This window comes from Oncorhynchus mykiss, chromosome 2 (genome assembly GCF_057628025.1).
Source record: "Oncorhynchus mykiss isolate SJ-2025 chromosome 2, ASM5762802v1, whole genome shotgun sequence".
NCBI lineage: Eukaryota > Metazoa > Chordata > Actinopteri > Salmoniformes > Salmonidae > Oncorhynchus > Oncorhynchus mykiss.
Window position 1 is genome coordinate 3027302 of NC_143023.1, and position 21682 is coordinate 3048983.

Sequence of the window (21682 nt, forward strand, 5' to 3'; positions counted from 1 at the left end):
ACAAGAGATCCTTGACAGACAACTCGGCCTCTATCTACAACCAATCTACCGAAGTGCCGCTCAGAGTAAATATTTATTGCATTTTCCTTTTTCAAATGGGCGGTTATTTAGAATGCATAAGATACTGTATTTACGATAGAATCGCTGCCTACGGCCCGGCCCGAGACAAAACCTTTGTGTTCCTCAGTCTTCCCACTCTTTCATTCAAAACCCAACCCCCTTTCTTTGTGTAACCAGCCGTCATACATGTTCCGTCCGCTAGGGACGGTTTCCTTTATGACATCATTTGTAATCAATGTATGATCCATTCTGTGTAGATGTAATTCTGTGTGATTATTTAGGTATTTAGTAAATAAATAATTTAATCACATTTTGTATTGCTGATTCAACTTGTTTCGTGAAGATAACCAAGAATTAACAACTTTCTAATGAGACTGAATGTGACGATTAAATATTGACTGCTATTGAGGTAAAAGAGTATCAGGTCTTTAAGAGTTTATTCGGAAGATAACAGCTCTATAAATATTCTTTCGTGGTGCCCCGACTCTCTAGTTAATGACATTTACATGATTAGCTCAATCAGGTAATATTAATTACAGAGACATTATTTGATAGAATAGCATGTCATGTCACTTAATCCGGCATAGCCAAAGACACAACATGAGTTATTATATGATGGTATGGATGGAAGGTCTGTGTAATGAGTTACATGACCCAACATCTGAAAATAAAATGTATAAAATGTGCTTTTGAATCCTCATGGATTGATTACCGTAAGATACAGTTTTCAGCAGCCCCTCTCCCCCGTCCTATCTGCAGTCGCATAGGTTGGGAATGAGACAGAGAGAGTCACACACAGCCTAGAGAAACCATTAACCTGGTGAGTCATCAAACGCTGTGAGCGTCCTCGAGTTCTATTTCTAGGAGCACCGTTTATAGCCTCTGTCCCTATCCCTCGCGCCTCTCTCTCCCACCAGCCTCTCTCTCCCTCGCGCCTCTCTCTCCCACCAGCCTCTCTCTCCCTCGCGCCTCTCTCTCCCTCGCGCCTCTCTCTCCCTCGCGCCACTCTCCCCCTCGCGCCTCTCTCTCCCTCGCGCCTCTCTCCCACCAGCCTCTCTCTCCCTCGCGCCTCTCTCCCCCTCGCGCCTCTCTCTCCCTCGCGCCTCTCTCTCCCACCAGCCTCTCTCTCCCTCGCGCTTCTCTCTCCCTCGCTTCTCTTCAAGCTGCTTGAAATAACAAGGTCATGTCTCTACTTCCCTTCAGAAGTCCTCTTCCTGTGTCTTTACAGGATGTTGATAATAGCAGATGTTATGTAAGACAATAACTATACATTACGATAATAAAGAGCTTAAGGACAGAAAATGGCGGACAGAGATGAGACAGTTGATCAGAAAAACAGAATCGTCACCAGGAGTAAGCTGCTGATAATTCCAAGTTGTATTTATTATGTTATATGAAAAATAGACATGTAATATATAGGACAGAGTTATCTTTGCTCGTTCCTTCTTTTTCTGACCCGGTAGAATCCATTTGAGAACAAATATGCCCTTAGCTTTAACACAACTATTAATCTGTCATATTTTGGATTTTTTTATTTTTTTTAAATACAGGTTTTCAATTTACTCCATTAACAAGTAATTATAAATGTATTCACAACATGGCACTATATGGAAACAACAAGCCAAACTGACCACTCAGAAGTGACTGGCATAATCACTGTTACATGTATCTTTAGTTAGCTAGTGATGTTATTCTCATTGGTTTTGTTTTGTAGCTTTATCTCACACCCGATGACTTGTCTTCTATAGATGGACATGTTGGTTACCTCGGTTACGGGTCAGTGGAGGCTGGTGTGTGGAGATGTAGTTAAGGACAGGCTCGTCGTCACGCGTTTTCACACCGCTCCGTTTTATCCCGTTCCAGCCGTTAACAACGTGAGCCCGTCCTCCGATATCTGCCGCTGCCACCAGCCTCCAGTGCTCCAGGTGAGGTGTCGTCGTTAGCTACAGGCGATCTCTTGTTTTGTCTGTTCTCACACCTGGTCTGTGTGTTGCGTCTAGTACAGGACGAGTTTGGATGATGTCATCTCTCACAGGGGTCAGGGGTTAGGGGTCAGTTTGAATGTGAAAGGTCAGTTCATCAGATCACACACTATGATACTTGGTTTTTTTCACAAACATGAAAATCGAAGCTGATATATTCATTTGAAGAGAAATTGATCCAAAAGGTTAAAGAAGACTGCAACACAGAATCTTCAGCTCTATCAACTTGTTATGTCCCAGATCACCTGGGGCTTCTCCTACAAACAAAACGTAGCAGCTTTTAGTCTCCATTCTATCCCTGCTACGGGAATAACTAGAGCTCCGTTGTGTCTGAACCGACAGAACAGTCGTCTAGAGTAATGTGATGTATGTCCAGTGTCTGGTGCATCTGATGTCCTCAGCAGCCCAGTGTCTTTATCACCCTGCCTTGTTAGTCTATAGATTCTAGGTTGTGATTTATAACAACTGGCTATAGATTCTATGTTGTGATTTATAACAACTGTCTATAGATTCTAGGTTGTGATTTATAACAACTGTCTATAGATTCTATGTTGTGATTTAAAACAACTGTCTATAGATTCTAGGTTGTGATTTATAACAACTGTCTATAGATTCTATGTTGTGATTTAAAACAACTGTCTATAGATTCTATGTTGTGATTTAAAACAACTGTCTATAGATTCTAGGTTGTGATTTATAACAACTGTCTATAGATTCTATGTTGTGATTTAAAACAACTGTCTATAGATTCTATGTTGTGATTTAAAACAACTGTCTATAGATTCTAGGTTGTGATTTATAACAACTGTCTATAGATTCTATGTTGTGATTTACAACAACATGACACACGGTGTGAAGCCAAGTGAGGTAGTGACAGAGCAGATTTTAAATATAATATTTCTCCCTTAGAGACGTTTCAACTGTTTGATTAAACCTAAACCTATATATTCTACCTCATCTAGGAACTGAGGAGGATTCAGTTTGTTGTTTATTTTGTACGTAAATAAAACAACAACACAACCACAGTAGCAATCCCCGTTGTTATTGCACCACTGTGGAGCACACATCCTCTGTGTTAAAGGCTTTTTCTCCCTCTGTTAGCGCTTCCTGTCCGCTGTTACAATGAGCTGTGTTACTTTGAACGGAGTAGGAAATGAACATCAAATCACAAGCTAGTTACACCACAGCTGCTGTTAGTTACACCACAGCTGCTGTTAGTTACACCACAGCTGCTACTAGTTACACCACAGCTGCTGTTAGTTACACCACAGCTGCTGTTAGTTATACCACAGCTGCTGTTAGTTATACCACAACTGCTGTTAGTTACACCACAGCTACTGTTAGTTACACCACAGCTGCTGTTAGTTACACCACAGCTGCTGTTAGTTACACCACAGCTGCTGTTAGTTACACCACAGCTACTGTTAGTTATACCACAGCTGCTGTTAGTTATACCACAGCTACTGTTAGTTACACCACAGCTGCTGTTAGTTATACCACAGCTGCTGTTAGTTATATCACAGCTGCTGTTAGTTACACCACAGCTACTGTTAGTTACACCACAGCTACTGTTAGTTACACCACAGCTGCTGTTAGTTACACCACAGCTGCTGTTAGTTACACCACAGCTACTGTTAGTTACACCACAGCTACTGTTAGTTACACCACAGCTACTGTTAGTTACACCACAGCTGCTGTTAGTTACACCACAGCTACTGTTAGTTACACCACAGCTGCTGTTAGTTATACCACAGCTGTTAGTTACACCACAGCTGCTGTTAGTTACACCACAGCTACTGTTAGTTACACCACAGCTGCTGTTAGTTATACCACAGCTGCTGTTAGTTACACCACAGCTACTGTTAGTTACACCACAGCTGCTCTTAGTTATACCACAGCTGTTAGTTACACCACAGCTGCTGTTAGTTACACCACAGCTACTGTTAGTTACACCACAGCTGCTGTTAGTTACACCACAGCTACTGTTAGTTACATCACAGCTACTGTTAGTTATACCACAACTGCTGTTAGTTACACCACAGCTACTGTTAGTTACACCACAGCTGCAACTAGTTACACCACAGCTGCTGTTAGTTACACCAAAGCTGCTGTTAGTTACACCACAGCTGCTGTTAGTTACACCACAGCTGTTAGTTATACCACAGCTACTGCTAGTTACACCACAGCTGCTGCTAGTTACACCACAGCTAGTTACACCAAAGCTGCTGCTAGTTATACCACAACTGCTGTTAGTTACACCACAGCTGCTGTTAGTTATACCACAGCTGTTAGTTACACCACAGCTACTGTTAGTTACACCACAGCAGCTGTTAGTTATACCACAGCTGTTAGTTACACCACATCTGCTGTTAGTTATACCACAGCTGTTAGTTACACCACAGCTACTGTTAGTTACACCACAGCTACTGTTAGTTATACAACAACTGCTGTTAGTTACACCACAGCTGCTGTTAGTTATACCACAACTGCTGTTAGTTACACCACAGCTGCTGTTAGTTACACCACAGCTGCTGTTAGTTACACCACAGCTACTGTTAGTTACACCACAGCTGCTGTTAGTTATACCACAACTGCTGTTAGTTATACCACAACTGCTGTTAGTTATACCACAGCTGTTAGTTACACCACAGCTGCTGTTAGTTACACCACAGCTACTGTTAGTTACACCACAGCTGCTGTTAGTTATACCACAACTGCTGTTAGTTACACCACAGCTGCTTTTAGTTACACGACAGCTGCTGTTAGTTACACCACAACTGCTGTTAGTTACACCACAGCTACTGTTAGTTATACAACAACTGCTGTTAGTTACACGACAGCTGCTGTTAGTTATACCACAGCTGTTAGTTACACCACAGCTACTGTTAGTTACACCACAACTGCTGTTAGTTACACCACAGCTACTGTTAGTTACACCACAACTGCTGTTAGTTACACCACAGCTGCTGTTAGTTATACCACAGCTGCTGTTAGTTACACCACAGCTGCTGTTAGTTATACCACAGCTGCTGTTAGTTACACCACAGCTGCTGTTAGTTATACCACAGCTGCTGTTAGTTACACCACAGCTGCTGTTAGTTACACCACAGCTGCTGTTAGTTACACCACAGCTGTTGTTAGTTACACCACAGCTGCTGTTAGTTATACCACAACTGCTGTTAGTTATACCACAACTGCTGTTAATTACACCACAGCTGCTGTTAGTTATACCACAGCTGCTGTTAGTTACACCACAGCTGCTGTTAGTTACACCACAGCTGCTGTTAGTTACACCACAGCTGCTGTTAGTTACACCACAGCTACTGTTAGTTACACCACAGCTGCTGTTAGTTATATCACAGCTGCTGTTAGTTATACCACAGCTGTTAGTTATACCACAGCTGCTGCTAGTTATACCACAGCTGTTAGTTATACCACAGCTACTGTTAGTTACACCACAGCTACTGTTAGTTACACCACAGCTACTGTTAGTTATACCACAGCTGCTGTTAGTTACACCACAGCTGTTAGTTATACCACAGCTACTGTTAGTTACACCACAGCTACGGTTAGTTACACCACAGCTACTGTTAGTTATACCACAGCTGCTGTTAGTTACACCACAGCTGCTGTTAGTTACACCACAGCAATTATAGAACAAAAGTCGGCAGCAATTGCTTAGGCTCAATATAGATATTTTTTAGGGAAAAAGGGGTACTCCATTCTTTCAATTCTTCATTGCTGAAGATGACACTCATAAATCCAGTCAAGGTGGAAAACCTACGCTAGACAGTGACTGACTGCCACTAATAAAGAGTTAAATCAAAGGAGCTGTGTGATTACCTCTAGCCGTTAGTGGAGACAAAAGATTAAGAACACCTTACTAATATTGAGTTGCAAGACAGCCTCAATTTGTCTGGGCTCACTGACTCCACAAGGTGTCGAAAGCCTTCCACGGGGATGCTGGCCCCTTGTTAACTCCAATGCTTCCCACAGTTGTGTCAAGTTGGCTGGATGTCCTTTTGGGTGGTGGACCATTCTTGATACAGTTGAGCATGAAAAACCCAGCAGCGTTGCAGTTCTTGACACATTGAAACTGGTGCGCCTGGCACCCACTACCATACCCCGTTTAAAGGCACTTAAAGCTTTTGTCTTGCCCATTCACCCTCTGAATGGCACACATACACAATCCATGTCTCAATTGCATCAAGGCTTAAAAATCCTTCTTTAACCTGTCTCCTCCCCTTCATCTACACTGATTAAAGTGGATTTAACAACTGGCATCAGTAAGGGATCATAGCTTTCACCTGGATTCACCTGGTCAGTCTGTACCATGGAAAGAGCAGGTGTTCTTAATGTCTTATCCACTCAGGACATGTCCTCTATATTAGCGGTTAGCTACCTTTTTGTTTACTGTGCCCCAGAAGTACCCCCTCATTTGACCAGTAGGCCTACGTTCCGATGAGTCTCCCCAGAAGTACCCCCTCATTTGACCAGTAGGCCTACGTTCTGATGAGTCTCCCCAGAAGTACCCCCTCATTTGACCAGTAGGCCTACGTTCTGATGAGTCTCCCCAGAAGTACCCCCTCATTTGACCATTAGGCCTCCGTTCTGATGAGTCTCCCCAGAAGTACCCCCTCATTTGACCAGTAGGCCTACGTTCTGATGAGTCTCCCCAGAAGTACCCCCTCATTTGACCAGTAGGCTTACGTTCTGATAAGTCTCCCCAGAAGTACCCCCTCATTTGACCAGTAGGCCTACATTCTGATGAGTCTCCCCAGAAGTACCCCCTCATTTGACCAGTAGGCCTCCGTTCTGATGAGTCTCCCCAGAAGTACCCCCTCATTTGACCAGTAGGCCTACGTTCTGATGAGTCTCCCCAGAAGTACCCCCTCATTTGACCAGTAGGCCTACGTTCTGATGAGTCTCCCCAGAAGTACCCCCTCATTTGACCAGTAGGCCTCCGTTCTGATGAGTCTCCCCAGAAGTACCCCCTCATTTGACCAGTAGGCCTACGTTCTGATGAGTCTCCCCAGAAGTACCCCCTCATTTGACCAGTAGGCCTACGTTCTGATGAGTCTCCCCAGAAGTACCCCCTCATTTGACCAGTAGGCCTACGTTCTGATGAGTCTCCCCAGAAGTACCCCCTCATTTGACCAGTAGGCCTACGTTCTGATGAGTCTCCCCAGAAGTACCCCCTCATTTGACCAGTAGGCCTACGTTCTGATGAGTCTCCCCAGAAGTACCACCTCATTTGACCAGTAGGCCTACATTCTGATGAGTCTCCCCAGAATACCACCTCATTTCACCAGTAGGCCGACGTTCTGATGAGTCTCCCAAGAACCCCCTGTGGATAGGATAAGTTCCCCCTGTGGATAGGATAAGTACCCCCTGTGGATAGGACAAGTACCCCCTGTGGATATGATAAGTACCCCTGTAGATAGGATAAGTACCCCTGTGGATAGGATAAGTACCCCCTGTGGATAGGATAAGTACCCCCTGTGGATAGGATAAGTAACCCCTGTGGATAGGATAAGTTCCCCCTGTGGATAGGATAAGTTCCCCCTGTGGATAGGACAAGTTCCCCCTGTGGATAGGATAAGTACCCCATGTGGATATAATAAGTACCCCCTGTGGATAGGATAAGTACCCCCTGTGGATAGGATAAGTACCCCATGTGGATAGGATAAGTACCCCCTGTGGATAGGATAAGTACCCGTGTGGATAGGATAAGTACCCCCTGTGGATATAATGAGTACCCCATGTGGATAGGATAAATACCCCATGTGGATAGGATAAATACCCCCTGTGGATAGGATAAATAAACCATGTGGACAGGATAAGTACCCCATGTGGATAGAATAAGTACCCCATGTGGATAGGATAAGTACCCCTGTGGATAGGATAAGTACCCCATGTAGATAGGATAAGTACCCCTGTGGATAGGATAAATACCCCATGTGGACAGGATAAGTACCCCATGTGGATAGGATAAGTACCCCATGTGGATAGGACAAGTACCCCATGTGGATATGATAAGTACCCCATGTGGATAGGATAAGTACCCCATGTGGATAGGATAAGTACCCCATGTGGATATGATAAGTACCCCTGTGGATAGGATAAATACCCCATGTGGATAGGATAAGTATCCCATGTGGATATGATAAGTACCCCATGCGGATAGGATAAGTACCCCATGTGGATAGGATAAGTACCCCATGTGGATAGGATAAGTACCCCATGTGGATATGATAAGTACCCCATGCGGATAGGATAAGTACCCCATGTGGATAGGATAAGTACCCCATGTGGATATGATAAGTACCCCATGCGGATAGGATAAGTACCCCATGTGGATAGGATAAGTACCCCATGTTGATAGGATAAGTTCCCCATGTGGATATGATAAGTACCCCATGTGGATAGGATAAGTACCCCATGTGAATAGGATAAGTACCCCATGTGGATAGGATAAGTACCCCATGTGGATAGGATAAGTACTCCATGTGGATATGATAAGTACCCCATGTGGATAGGATAAGTACCCCATGTGGATATGATAAGTACCCCATGTGGATAGGATAAGTACCCCATGTGGATAGGATAAGTACCCCATGTGGATAGGATAAGTACCCCATGTTGATAGGATAAGTTCCCCATGTGGATATGATAAGTACCCCATGTGGATAGGATAAGTACCCCATGTGGATAGGATAAGTACCCCATGTGGATAGGATAAGTACCCCATGTGGATAGGATAAGTACCCCAGGGTGAGACCCACTGCTCTATACAGTGAGTCTGTTAGTTTCTTGGTCTAGGTACATGATTGTAACCCAGCCAGTAGATTTACATTAAAGGAGCTGTGTGATTCCTCCTGCAGCCTTAATTACACAGCGTTACATGAAAGGAGCTGTGTGATTCCTCCTGCAGCCTTAATTACACAGCGTTACATGAAAGGAGCTGTGTGAAACCTCCTGCAGCCTTAATTACACAACGTTACATGAAAGGAGCTGTGTGATTCCTCTTGCAGCCTTAATTACACAGCGTTACATGAAAGGAGCTGTGTGAAACCTCCTGCAGCCTTAATTACACAACGTTACATGAAAGGAGCTGTGTGATTCCTCCTGCAGCCTTAATTACACAGCGTTACATGAAAGGAGCTGTGTGATTCCTCCTGCAGCCTTAATTACACAGAGCTACATGAAAGGAGCTGTGTGATTCCTCCTGCAGCCCTCAGTGTAAGTGCTGGAAACACAGGGTTTGTAAGGAGTAGTACTAAGATGACATAAGCTGACCTTTAGAAGGGTTAGGAACAAGGACACATGAACACCACTGATAATCTACCTCTCACTACTACATTGACAACTGTTATGTCTCTGAGTTGGGCTGGACACTTTGCACTTTAGACAGGGTGACAGGGATCTTACTCTCCCCCGGAGTAGGGGCTCTGGTGACGGGATGGACCGTATTCTGGATATCAACCAGCCTCTCCTTAAACTTCTGTTGCAGGTACAGCTCCTCCTTGGAGTAGCTCTTAGAGAAGGCTGAGAGGAGGAGACCTACGGCCATCAGGCTGCCACCCACGCAGAACAGAACGGCGCCCGTCAGCTTGCACACGTCCAAGGCTCGGTTGAAGAGGACAGCGTGGCTGTCCACGAAGAGGAGCTCGTCTTCCCCGAATGCTTCGATCTTAGTCGGGGTGGCGTAGCCCACCAGTAGGACAATGAGGCCTGTCACCAGAATCAGGGTTCCTAACGCTAGACAGACCTGGGAGAGGGAGAGACAGGATCAGGGTTCCTAACTCTAGACAGACCTGGGGGAGGGAGAGACAGGATCAGGGTTCCAAACACTAGACAGACCTGGGGGAGGGAGACACAGGATCAGGGTTCCTAACGCTAGACAGACCTGGGGGAGGGAGAGACAGGATCAGGGTTCCTAACACTAGATAGACCTGGGGGAGGGAGAGACAGGATCAGGGTTCCTAACACTAGACAGACCTGGGGGAGGGAGAGACAGGATCAGGGTTCCTAACACTAGACAGACCGGGGGGAGGGAGAGACAGGATCAGGGTTCCTAACACTAGACAGACCTGGGGGAGGGAGAGACAGGATCAGGGTTCCTAACGCTAGACAGACCTGGGGGAGGGAGAGACAGGATCAGGGTTCCTAACACTAGACAGACCTGGGGGAGGGAGAGACAGGATCAGGTTTCCTAACACTAGACAGACCTGGGGGAGGGAGAGACAGGATCAGGGTTCCTAATATTAGACAGACCTGGGGGAGGGAGAGACAGGATCAGGGTTCCTAACTCTAGACAGACCTGTGGGAGGGAGAGACAGGATCAGGGTTCCTAACACTAGACAGACCTGGGGGAGGGAGAGACAGGATCAGGTTTCCTAACACTAGACAGACCTGGGGGAGGGAGAGACAGGATCAGGGTTCCTAATATTAGACAGACCTGGGGGAGGGAGAGACAGGATCAGGGTTCCTAACACTAGACAGACCTGGGGGAGGGAGAGACAGGATCAGGGTTCCTAACACTAGACAGACCTGGGGGAGGGAGAGACAGGATCAGGGTTCCTAACACTAGACAGACCTGGGGGAGGGAGAGACAGGATCAGGGTTCCTAACGCTAGAGAGACCTGGGGGAGGGAGAGACAGGATCAGGGTTCCTAACTTTAGACAGACCTGGGGGAGGGAGAGACAGGATCAGGGTTCCTAACTCTAGACAGACCTGGGGGAGGGAGAGACAGGATCAGGGTTCCTAACACTAGACAGACCTGGGGGAGGGAGAGACAGGATCAGGGTTCCTATCACTAGACAGACCTGGGGGAGGGAGAGACAGGATCAGGGTTCCTAACACTAGACAGACCTGGGGGAGGGAGAGACAGGATCAGAGTTTCTAACACTAGACAGACCTGGGGGAGGGAGAGACAGGATCAGGGTTCCTAATATTAGACAGACCTCGGGGAGGGAGAGACAGGATCAGGGTTCCTAACGCTAGACAGACCTGGGGGAGGGAGAGACAGGATCAGGGTTCCTAACACTAGACAGACCTGGAGGAGGGAAAGACAGGATCAGGGTTCCTAACACTAGACAGACCTGGGGGAGGGAGAGACAGGATCAGGGTTCCTAACGCTAGACAGACCTGGGGGAGGGATGGATGAGAGACAGGATTAGGGTTCAGGATCAGGGTTCAGGGTTCCTAATGCTAGACAGACCTGGGGGAGGGAGAGACAAGATTAGGGTTCCTAACACTAGACAGACCTGGGGGAGGGAGAGACAGGATCAGGGTTCCTAACACTAGACAGACCTGGGGGAGGGATGGAGGAGAGACAGGATCAGGGTTCAGGGTTCCTAATGCTAGACAGACCTGGGGGAGGGAGAGACAAGATTAGGGTTCCTAACACTAGACAGACCTCGGGGAGGGAGAGACAGGATCAGGGTTCCTAACACTAGACAGACCTGGGGGAGGGAGAGACAGGACCAGGGTTCCTAACACTAGACAGACCTGAACAGGCAGATGTTTACAGTAACCTGGCTCAATACACTACCCAGACCATGTCAGGATGTTTACAGCACCATGACCCAATACCCTCCCAATATCTCTTCTCTCATATATATCATACCTTCCAGAGGACAGAGCTCCACCGACTAGGCGATCTCTGAATCTGAAAATCTTCATCGCGTTCCCAGATGGAGGCAGTACACTCCTCGTAGAACTGGTGGAGGTATGATCTGACGCCGTATCTCTGGTCGTGCTGCGTCTGTTCAGCGTAGTCTGACCCACAGATCTCAGCACAGGCTGAAGCCATCCTGACCCTTTCACCTCAGCTCTGTCTAGAGAGAGAGAGAGAGAGAGCACCACACTAACCTCACACACACCGGGTGCCACTGCCTGCACACAACACACACACACACACACACACACACACACACACACACACACACACACACACACACACACACACACACACACACACACACACACAAACAGTTTTATTATGGAGAGAGATACAATGCTGAATGATCGGCCACAGTGTTGCTCCCATTTTGAATCACCCATCTGTTCCTGTTCAGGATATCAGGTTGTGTTACTGCCTGCTACCTGCAACTTGTTACCTGTTCAGGATATTAGGTTGTGTTGCTGCCTGCTACCTGTTCAGGATATTAGGTTGTGTTGCTGCCTGCTACCTGTTACCTGTTCAGGATATTAGGTTGTGTTGCTGCCTGCTACCTGTTCAGGATATTAGGTTGTGTTGCTGCCTGCTACCTGCTACCTGTTCAGGATATTAGGTTGTGTTGCTGCCTGCTACCTGCTACCTGTTCAGGATATTAGGTTGTGTTGCTGCCTGCTACCTGTTCAGGATATTAGGTTGTGTTGCTGCCTGCTACCTGTTACCTGTTCAGGATATTAGGTTGTGTTGCTGCCTGCTACCTGTTCAGGATATTAGGTTGTGTTGCTGCCTGCTACCTGTTCAGGATATTAGGTTGTGTTGCTGCCTGCTACCTGCTACCTGTTCAGGATATTAGGTTGTGTTGCTGCCTGCTACCTGTTACCTGTTCAGGATATTAGGTTGTGTTTCTACCTGCTACCTGTTACCTGCTATCTGTTCAGGATATCAGGTTGTGTTGCTGCCTGCTACCTGTTCAGGATATCAGGTTGTGTTGCTACCTGCTACCTGCTACCTGTTCAGGATATCAGGTTGTGTTGCTACCTGCTACCTGCAACCTGTTCAGGATATTAGGTTGTGTTTCTGCCTGCTGCCTTCTGCCTGCTACATGCTACCTGCTACTTGTTCAGGTTATTAGGCTGCGTTTCTGACTGCTACATGCTACCTGCTACCTGTTCAGGATATTAGGTTGTATTTTTGCCTGTTACCTGTTCAGGATATCAGGTTGTGTTTCTGCCTGCTACCTGTTACCTGTTTAGGATATTATATTGTGTTTCTACCTGCTACCTGCTACCTGTTGAGGATTTTAGGTTGTATTTCTGCCTTCTACATGCTGCCTGCTACATGCTACCTGTTCAGGATATCAGGTTGTGTTTCTGTCTGCTACCTGTTCAGGATATTAGATTGTGTTTCTACCTTCTACCTGCTATCCTGCTTGTTCAGGATATTAGGTTGCGTTTCTGCCTGCTACACGCTGCCTGCTACATGCTACCTGCTATCCGCTACTTGTTCAGGTTAGTAGGTTGCGTTTCTGCCTGCTACATGCTGCCTGCTACATTTCTACCTTCTACCTGTTCAGGATATTAGGTTGTGTTTCTACCTGCTACCTGCTACTTGTTCAGGTTATTAGGTTGCGTTTCTGCCTGCTACACGCTGCCTGCTACATGCTACCTGCTATCCGCTACTTGTTCAGGTTATTAGGTTGCGTTTCTGCCTGCTACATGCTGCCTGCTACATTTCTACCTTCTACCTGTTCAGGATATTAGGTTGTGTTTCTACCTGCTACCTGCTACTTGTTCAGGTTATAAGGTTGCGTTTCTGCCTGCGACATGCTGCATGCTGCCTGCTACCTGTTCAGGGATATTAGGTTGTGTTTCTACCTGCTACCTGTTCAGGGATATTAGGTTGTTTTTCTACCTGCTATCTGCTGCCTGCTGCCTATTACTTGCTACCTGTTGCTTGCTACCTGCTGCCTGCTACCTGCTACCTTCTACCTGCTGCCTATTACCTTCTATCTGCTACCTGATATCTGCTGCCTGCTTCCTGCTGCCTGCTGCCTATTACCTTCTATCTGCTGCCTAGTAACTGCTACCTGCTGTCTGCTACCTGCTGGATGTTATGTAGACTCTCTCTGAATGAATAACACTTCTGTTGTCTATATGTAGTCAGTGTTGAAGGATGTTATGTAGACTCTCTCTGAATGAATAACACTTATGTTGTCTATATGTAGTCAGTGTTGAAGGATGTTATGTAGACTCTCTCTGAATGAATAACACTTCTGTTGTCTATATGTAGTCAGTGTTGAAGGATGTTATGTAGACTCTCTCTGAATGAATAACACTTCTGTTGTCTACATGTAGTCAGTGTGGAAGGATGTTATGTAGACTCTCTCTGAATGAATAACACTTCTGTTGTCTACATGTAGTCAGTGTTGAAGGATGTTATGTAGACTCTCTCTGAATGAATAACACTTCTGTTGTCTATATGTAGTCAGTGTTGAAGGATGTTATGTAGACTCTCTCTGAATGAATAACACTTCTGTTGTCTACATGTAGTCAGTGTGGAAGGATGTTATGTAGACTCTCTCTGAATAAATAACACTTCTGTTGTCTATATGTAGTCAGTGTTGAAGGATGTTATGTAGACTCTCTCTGAATGAATAACACTTCTGTTGTCTATATGTAGTCAGTGTTGAAGGATGTTATGTAGACTCTCTCTGAATGAATAACACTTCTGTTGTCTATATGTAGTCAGTGTTGAAGGCTGTAGTTGTATTTTTTGTATTTTGTAAATGATGTGTAAGCAGGGCTTATCTGTGAAAGAGACCTTGGTCTTTAAAATAGAGGTCAAATAAAATCGAATGTGCATATGGCAAAATAATGACTTTAAATATTCAGCATTTAGTATTATGCAAAATGCTAATAATGAGATATGCAATATGTATAGTTTGTGTACTCATTGACAATCTCTATCATACGTAATAAATATGTCTCTGAAGAGCCGACAGCGTCATTTGTTCCAATCCAATGCTTTGATGAGTAATATTTAATATAAACACAAACCTATTTGTCAAGTAAACAAACACAGCAGAAACGACAAAACGTAGCCGATATAATAACCTCTGTCATACCAATTATAAGGTCACGTGGATGCCAGTGGTCAAAACACCTGATCTTGTTTTGATCATGTTCTCTCACCGATTGGAACCCAACACATTCTAGAATCTCAAATAATTAACATTTAAACCGAAACACGAAAGAAAGTAACCCGGTCAAAATGCGACCTTCTTTTATAGCTCAATGACTGCGACGACAGAGCGAGAGAGAGAGATATCGCTGTCCATGGTGCTGAATGTGAATCCGCTCTACCCAAGGAGGCAGAGACGTAAGACATGACGCCATACTGCTCTGACACACACGTCCTTCCTTCGTCTTGCTTTCACAGTCCCCTTGAGACATCTTTTATCTAAGATAATAGCATCAAACCATGTAATCGATTAGGCTACAAGCTGTTATCGTCAAAGTAAACGGATTTGCTTTGGATTCTAAGCCACACCAGGCGCATGCTATAGGCTAAATAAAGTTGAGATTGGGAAGTCAACTGTCTATTTACAAAACTACAAACACTATTGATCTGAGTCTGACAAAACGTCTTCTGTCTAGTTCTTTCAAAAAAAAAATACATAACTCGACAGTTAATCACACCCTAAATGTTGAGACAGTAGATCAAGACATTTTCTCATTTTAAATGTCACTTCCAGATGTTGAAAAGCCATACAGCTAATCATATTTCCACCACTATTATGTAATCCACAATCAGATAGCCCAGTACAGTCGTTTCCACTATAAACCCGTTTTTAAAAAAAAAACGTTAAAGTGAATATCCGAATGCATTTAAGGCTGAAATATACCTGTCATAACCGGCTTGGAGAGTGATCACTCGCGGCTGTTCCTTCACTCAGGTCCCATCACTCTAGATTCTCAGCTCCGACAGTCGCCCTATCGATGATTCAGACTCACGCTGGCTTCTGCGCAGGCGTCAGATCCATGTCTTGTCGACTTGCCCAATAGAGGATAACAGTATAATGGCGTCATTTTTGTAGGCACTAACTCCGCCATGGTTCGTTGGACAAAGTATATGGGAAATACGTTTTTTATTAATAAATGATAAACGCTGAAACTAAAGGTATGTGGTAAACACAGGCGTAGGGGATCTGATGTGTTTTGTTCGGTGAGACAGTTTTCGTCAGTTTTCGTCAGTTTTTGTGAATTTTGAACCGTTTATGTAATACAAAAAACAACAACACATAAACGACATATAGGCTTCATAATTCATAAAGGTCATGTTAGTTGACTGATATTACCTCGTCGAATGTATAAGATGTCCTAAGCCTGTCTTAACTGTCTTAACCTCAGACCTAATTTTCGCCGTTTATCCCAAAACCATATTCTTTCCCCATTAATTTCTCTAGAGGTTACTCATTTCCGGGTTTTAGGACTACAAGCCGGTGATCCCTGTGGCAGATAGAGGTGGGGCGGTGTGATGATTGGTTGCGACTGGAGGTAGCCTGGGTTCATAATTCTGATGTTTTGAGCAGTTGTGTCTCGAAGTGCTTATACAGAAACCCAGCCTAAAAGAGCAAGCAATGCAGAGGCAGAAGCACATGCAACGTGTGTATGATATCAGGGATTACATTTAAGATCAAAACTAAAAGTTGGTACATAAAACCTTATCCTGACTGTTATAACCTGAAGACCTAAAGCCTTATCCTGACTGTGATTACCTGAAGACCTAAAGCATTATCCTGACTGTGATAACCTGAATACCTAAATCCTGACTGTGATAACCTGAAGACCTAAAGCATTATCCTGACTGTGGTAACCTGAAGACCTAAAGCATTATCCTGACTGTGATAACCTGAAGACCTAAAGCATTATCCTGACTGTGATAACCTGAAGACCTAAAGCATTATCCTGACTGGGATAACCTGAAGACCTAAAGCATTATCCTGACTGTTATAATCTGAAGTCCTAAAGCATTATCCTGACTGTGATAACCTGAAGACCTAAAGCATTATCCTGACTGTGATAACCTGAAGACCTAAAGCATTATCCTGACTGTGATAACCTGAAGTCCTAAAGCATTATCCTGACTGTGATAACCTGAAGACCTAAATCCCGACTGTGATAACCTGAAGACCTAAAGCATTATCCTGACTGTGATAACCTGAAGACCTAAATCCCGACTGTGATAACCTGAATACCTAAAGCATTATCCTGACTGGGATAACCTGAAGACCTGAAGCCTTGGTGTTGGCTTGCATTGCTAACACAAATCTTCAGGTCTCAGACAATGTTTATGTTTCTCATCACTCATGGTTCACTGAACGACGTCCATTAAATATGCAGTGGGCTCCGAAATTATTGCCACCCTTGATACAGATCAGCAATAATGACTGAGCTATATTGTATGCTCCAAAAATGTGGTGAATTATATTATAATTTATACTAATACAATTGCTCGTAGAAAGAGATTTAGTTTAAAAAATAAATATATTTTTTCCCAAAAAGGTAGGGGTCAAAATGATTGACCCCCCAGCTAAAGATTCTTATAAATAAAGAGGCCATGAGTTTAGTATTTGGTCCCCATACTACTGACATGCAATGACTACATCAAGCTGGTGACTTTACAGACTGGTTGGATGCATTTTTAACATTTATTTGACCTTTATTTAACCAGGCAAGTCAGTTAAAGAACAAATTATTATTTTCAGTGACGGCCTAGGAACAGTTCGTTTTGGTTGTGTTTCTGATTGTTTTGAGCCTAATAGAAATGAATGATACAAATTAAAAGTCCACCTCTATTAAATAAACCTGTATGGCTCTACGGTAATGACCTCTATTAAATATACCTGTATGGCTCTACGGTAATGACCTCTATTAAATATACCTGTATGGCTCTACAGTAATGACCTCTATTAAATAAACTTGTATGGCTCTATGGTAATGACCTCTATTAAATATACCTGTATGGCTCTACGGTAATGACCTCTATTAAATATACCTGTATGGCTCTATGGTAATGACCTCTATTAAATAAACCTGTATGGCTCTACGGTAATGACCTCTATTAAATAAACCTGTATGGCTCTACGGTAATGACCTCTATTAAATATACCTGTATGGCTCTACGGTAATGACCTCTATTAAATATACCTGTATGGCTCTACAGTAATGACCTCTATTAAATATACCTGTATGGCTCTACACTAATGACCACCTCTATTAAATATACCTGTATGGCTCTACAGTAATGACCTCTATTAAATATACCTGTATGGCTCTACAGTAATGACCACCTCTATTAAATATACCTGTATGGCTCTACGGTAATGACCTCTATTAAATAAACTTGTATGGCTCTACGGTAATGACCTCTATTAAATATACCTGTATGGCTCTATGGTAATGACCTCTATTAAATATACCTGTATGGCTCTACAGTAATGACCTCTATTAAATATACCTGTATGGCTCTACGGTAATGACCTCTATTAAATATACCTGTATGGCTCTACGGTAATGACCTCTATTAAATAAACCTGTATGGCTCTACAGTAATGACCACCTCTATTAAATATACCTGTATGGCTCTACAGTAATGACCTCTATTAAATATACCTGTATGGCTCTACGGTAATGACCTCTATTAAATATACCTGTATGGCTCTACGGTAATGACCTCTATTAAATATACCTGTATGGCTCTACGGTAATGACCTCTATTAAATAAACCTGTATGGCTCTACGGTAATGACCACCTCTATTAAATATACCTGTATGGCTCTACAGTAATGACCTCTATTAAATATACCTGTATGGCTCTACAGTAATGACCACCTCTATTAAATATACCTGTATGGCTCTACGGTAATGACCTCTATTAAATAAACTTGTATGGCTCTATGGTAATGACCTCTATTAAATATACCTGTATGGCTCTATGGTAATGACCTCTATTAAATATACCTGTATGGCTCTACAGTAATGACCTCTATTAAATATACCTGTATGGCTCTACGGTAATGACCTCTATTAAATATACCTGTATGGCTCTACGGTAATGACCTCTATTAAATAAACCTGTATGGCTCTACAGTAATGACCACCTCTATTAAATATACCTGTATGGCTCTACAGTAATGACCTCTATTAAATATACCTGTATGGCTCTACGGTAATGACCTCTATTAAATATACCTGTATGGCTCTACGGTAATGACCTCTATTAAATATACCTGTATGGCTCTACGGTAATGACCTCTATTAAATAAACCTGTATGGCTCTACAGTAATGACCTCTATTAAATAAACCTGTATGGCTCTACGGTAATGACCTCTATTAAATAAACCTGTATGGCTCTACAGTAATGACCTCTATTAAATAAACCTGTATGGCTCTTCAGTAATGACCTCTATTAAATATACCTGTATGGCTCTACGGTAATGACCTCTATTAAATACACCTGTATGGCTCTACGGTAATGACCTCTATTAAATAAACCTGTATGGCTCTACGGTAATGACCTCTATTAAATATACCTGTATGGCTCTACAGTAATGACCTCTATTAAATAAACCTGTATGGCTCTACGGTAATGACCTCTATTAAATAAACCTGTATGGCTCTACGGTAATGACCGCTATTAAATATACCTGTATGGCTCTACAGTAATGACCTCTATTAAATATACCTGTATGGCTCTATGGTAATGACCTCTATTAAATATACCTGTATGGCTCTACAGTAATGACCACCTCTATTAAATAAACCTGTATGGCTCTACAGTAATGACCTCTATTAAATAAACCTGTATGGCTCTACGGTAATGACCTCTATTAAATAAACCTGTATGGCTCTACAATAATGACCTCTATTAAATAAACCTGTATGGCTCTACAGTAATGACCTCTATTAAATATACCTGTATGGCTCTACAGTAATGACCACCTCTATTAAATAAACCTGTATGGCTCTACAGTAATGACCTCTATTAAATATACCTGTATGGCTCTACGGTAATGACCTCTATTAAATACACCTGTATGGCTCTACGGTAATGACCTCTATTAAATAAACCTGTATGGCTCTACGGTAATGACCTCTATTAAATATACCTGTATGGCTCTACAGTAATGACCTCTATTAAATAAACCTGTATGGCTCTACGGTAATGACCTCTATTAAATAAACCTGTATGGCTCTACGGTAATGACCGCTATTAAATATACCTGTATGGCTCTACAGTAATGACCTCTATTAAATATACCTGTATGGCTCTATGGTAATGACCTCTATTAAATATACCTGTATGGCTCTACGGTAATGACCTCTATTAAATAAACTTGTATGGCTCTATGGTAATGACCTCTATTAAATATACCTGTATGGCTCTATGGTAATGACCTCTATTAAATATACCTGTATGGCTCTACAGTAATGACCTCTATTAAATATACCTGTATGGCTCTACGGTAATGACCTCTATTAAATATACCTGTATGGCTCTACGGTAATGACCTCTATTAAATAAACCTGTATGGCTCTACAGTAATGACCACCTCTATTAAATATACCTGTATGGCTCTACAGTAATGACCTCTATTAAATATACCTGTATGGCTCTACGGTAATGACCTCTATTAAATATACCTGTATGGCTCTACGGTAATGACCTCTATTAAATATACCTGTATGGCTCTACGGTAATGACCTCTATTAAATAAACCTGTATGGCTCTACAGTAATGACCTCTATTAAATAAACCTGTATGGCTCTACGGTAATGACCTCTATTAAATAAACCTGTATGGCTCTACAGTAATGACCTCTATTAAATAAACCTGTATGGCTCTACAGTAATGACCTCTATTAAATATACCTGTATGGCTCTACGGTAATGACCTCTATTAAATACACCTGTATGGCTCTACGGTAATGACCTCTATTAAATAAACCTGTATGGCTCTACGGTAATGACCTCTATTAAATATACCTGTATGGCTCTACAGTAATGACCTCTATTAAATAAACCTGTATGGCTCTACGGTAATGACCTCTATTAAATAAACCTGTATGGCTCTACGGTAATGACCGCTATTAAATATACCTGTATGGCTCTACAGTAATGACCTCTATTAAATATACCTGTATGGCTCTATGGTAATGACCTCTATTAAATATACCTGTATGGCTCTACACTAATGACCACCTCTATTAAATAAACCTGTATGGCTCTACAGTAATGACCTCTATTAAATAAACCTGTATGGCTCTACGGTAATGACCTCTATTAAATAAACCTGTATGGCTCTACAATAATGACCTCTATTAAATAAACCTGTATGGCTCTACAGTAATGACCTCTATTAAATATACCTGTATGGCTCTACAGTAATGACCACCTCTATTAAATATACCTGTATGGCTCTACAGTAATGACCTCTATTAAATATAGCTGTATGGCTCTACAGTAATGACCTCTATTATATAAACCTGTATGGCTCTACAGTAATGACCACCTCTATTAAATATACCTGTATGGCTCTACAGTAATGACCTCTATTAAATATACCTGTATGGCTGTACATTAATGACCTCTATTAAATATACCTGTATGGCTCTACAGTAATGACCTCTATTAAATATACCTGTATGGCTCTACAGTAATGACCTCTATTAAATATACCTGTATGGCTCTACAGTAATGCCCTCTATTAAATATACCTGTATGGCTCTACGGTAATGATAAGTAGATGGTACAACCAGCCCTGACTGGATGTGTGTTTCCATAGGAACTAGGGATGTAATCGTGCCAATCCTCCCCAATGAGACAAGCAGTCCGATATCAACAGTTTAATTGAGGCCCAGAAACAGGATAGAACAAGCAGTGAGATCCCCTTTG

At 43.0% G+C, this 21682-nt stretch overlaps 1 protein-coding gene across 1 annotated transcript; it reads right to left on the reverse strand.

Moving 5' to 3' along the window:
* Nucleotides 1–1414: 1414 nt before the first annotated feature.
* LOC118937331 (neurensin-1) lies at nt 1415–15849 on the reverse strand. The gene is made up of 3 exons (XM_036935194.2): nt 15630–15849; nt 11675–11943; nt 1415–9813 (listed from the first exon to the last, which is right to left on the reverse strand). Exons 2-3 carry the CDS (start codon nt 11858–11860, stop codon nt 9415–9417), a joined length of 585 nt encoding a protein of 194 aa, XP_036791089.1. The 5' UTR covers nt 11861–11943; nt 15630–15849; the 3' UTR covers nt 1415–9414.
* Between the last annotated feature and the right edge of the window lie 5833 nt (nt 15850–21682).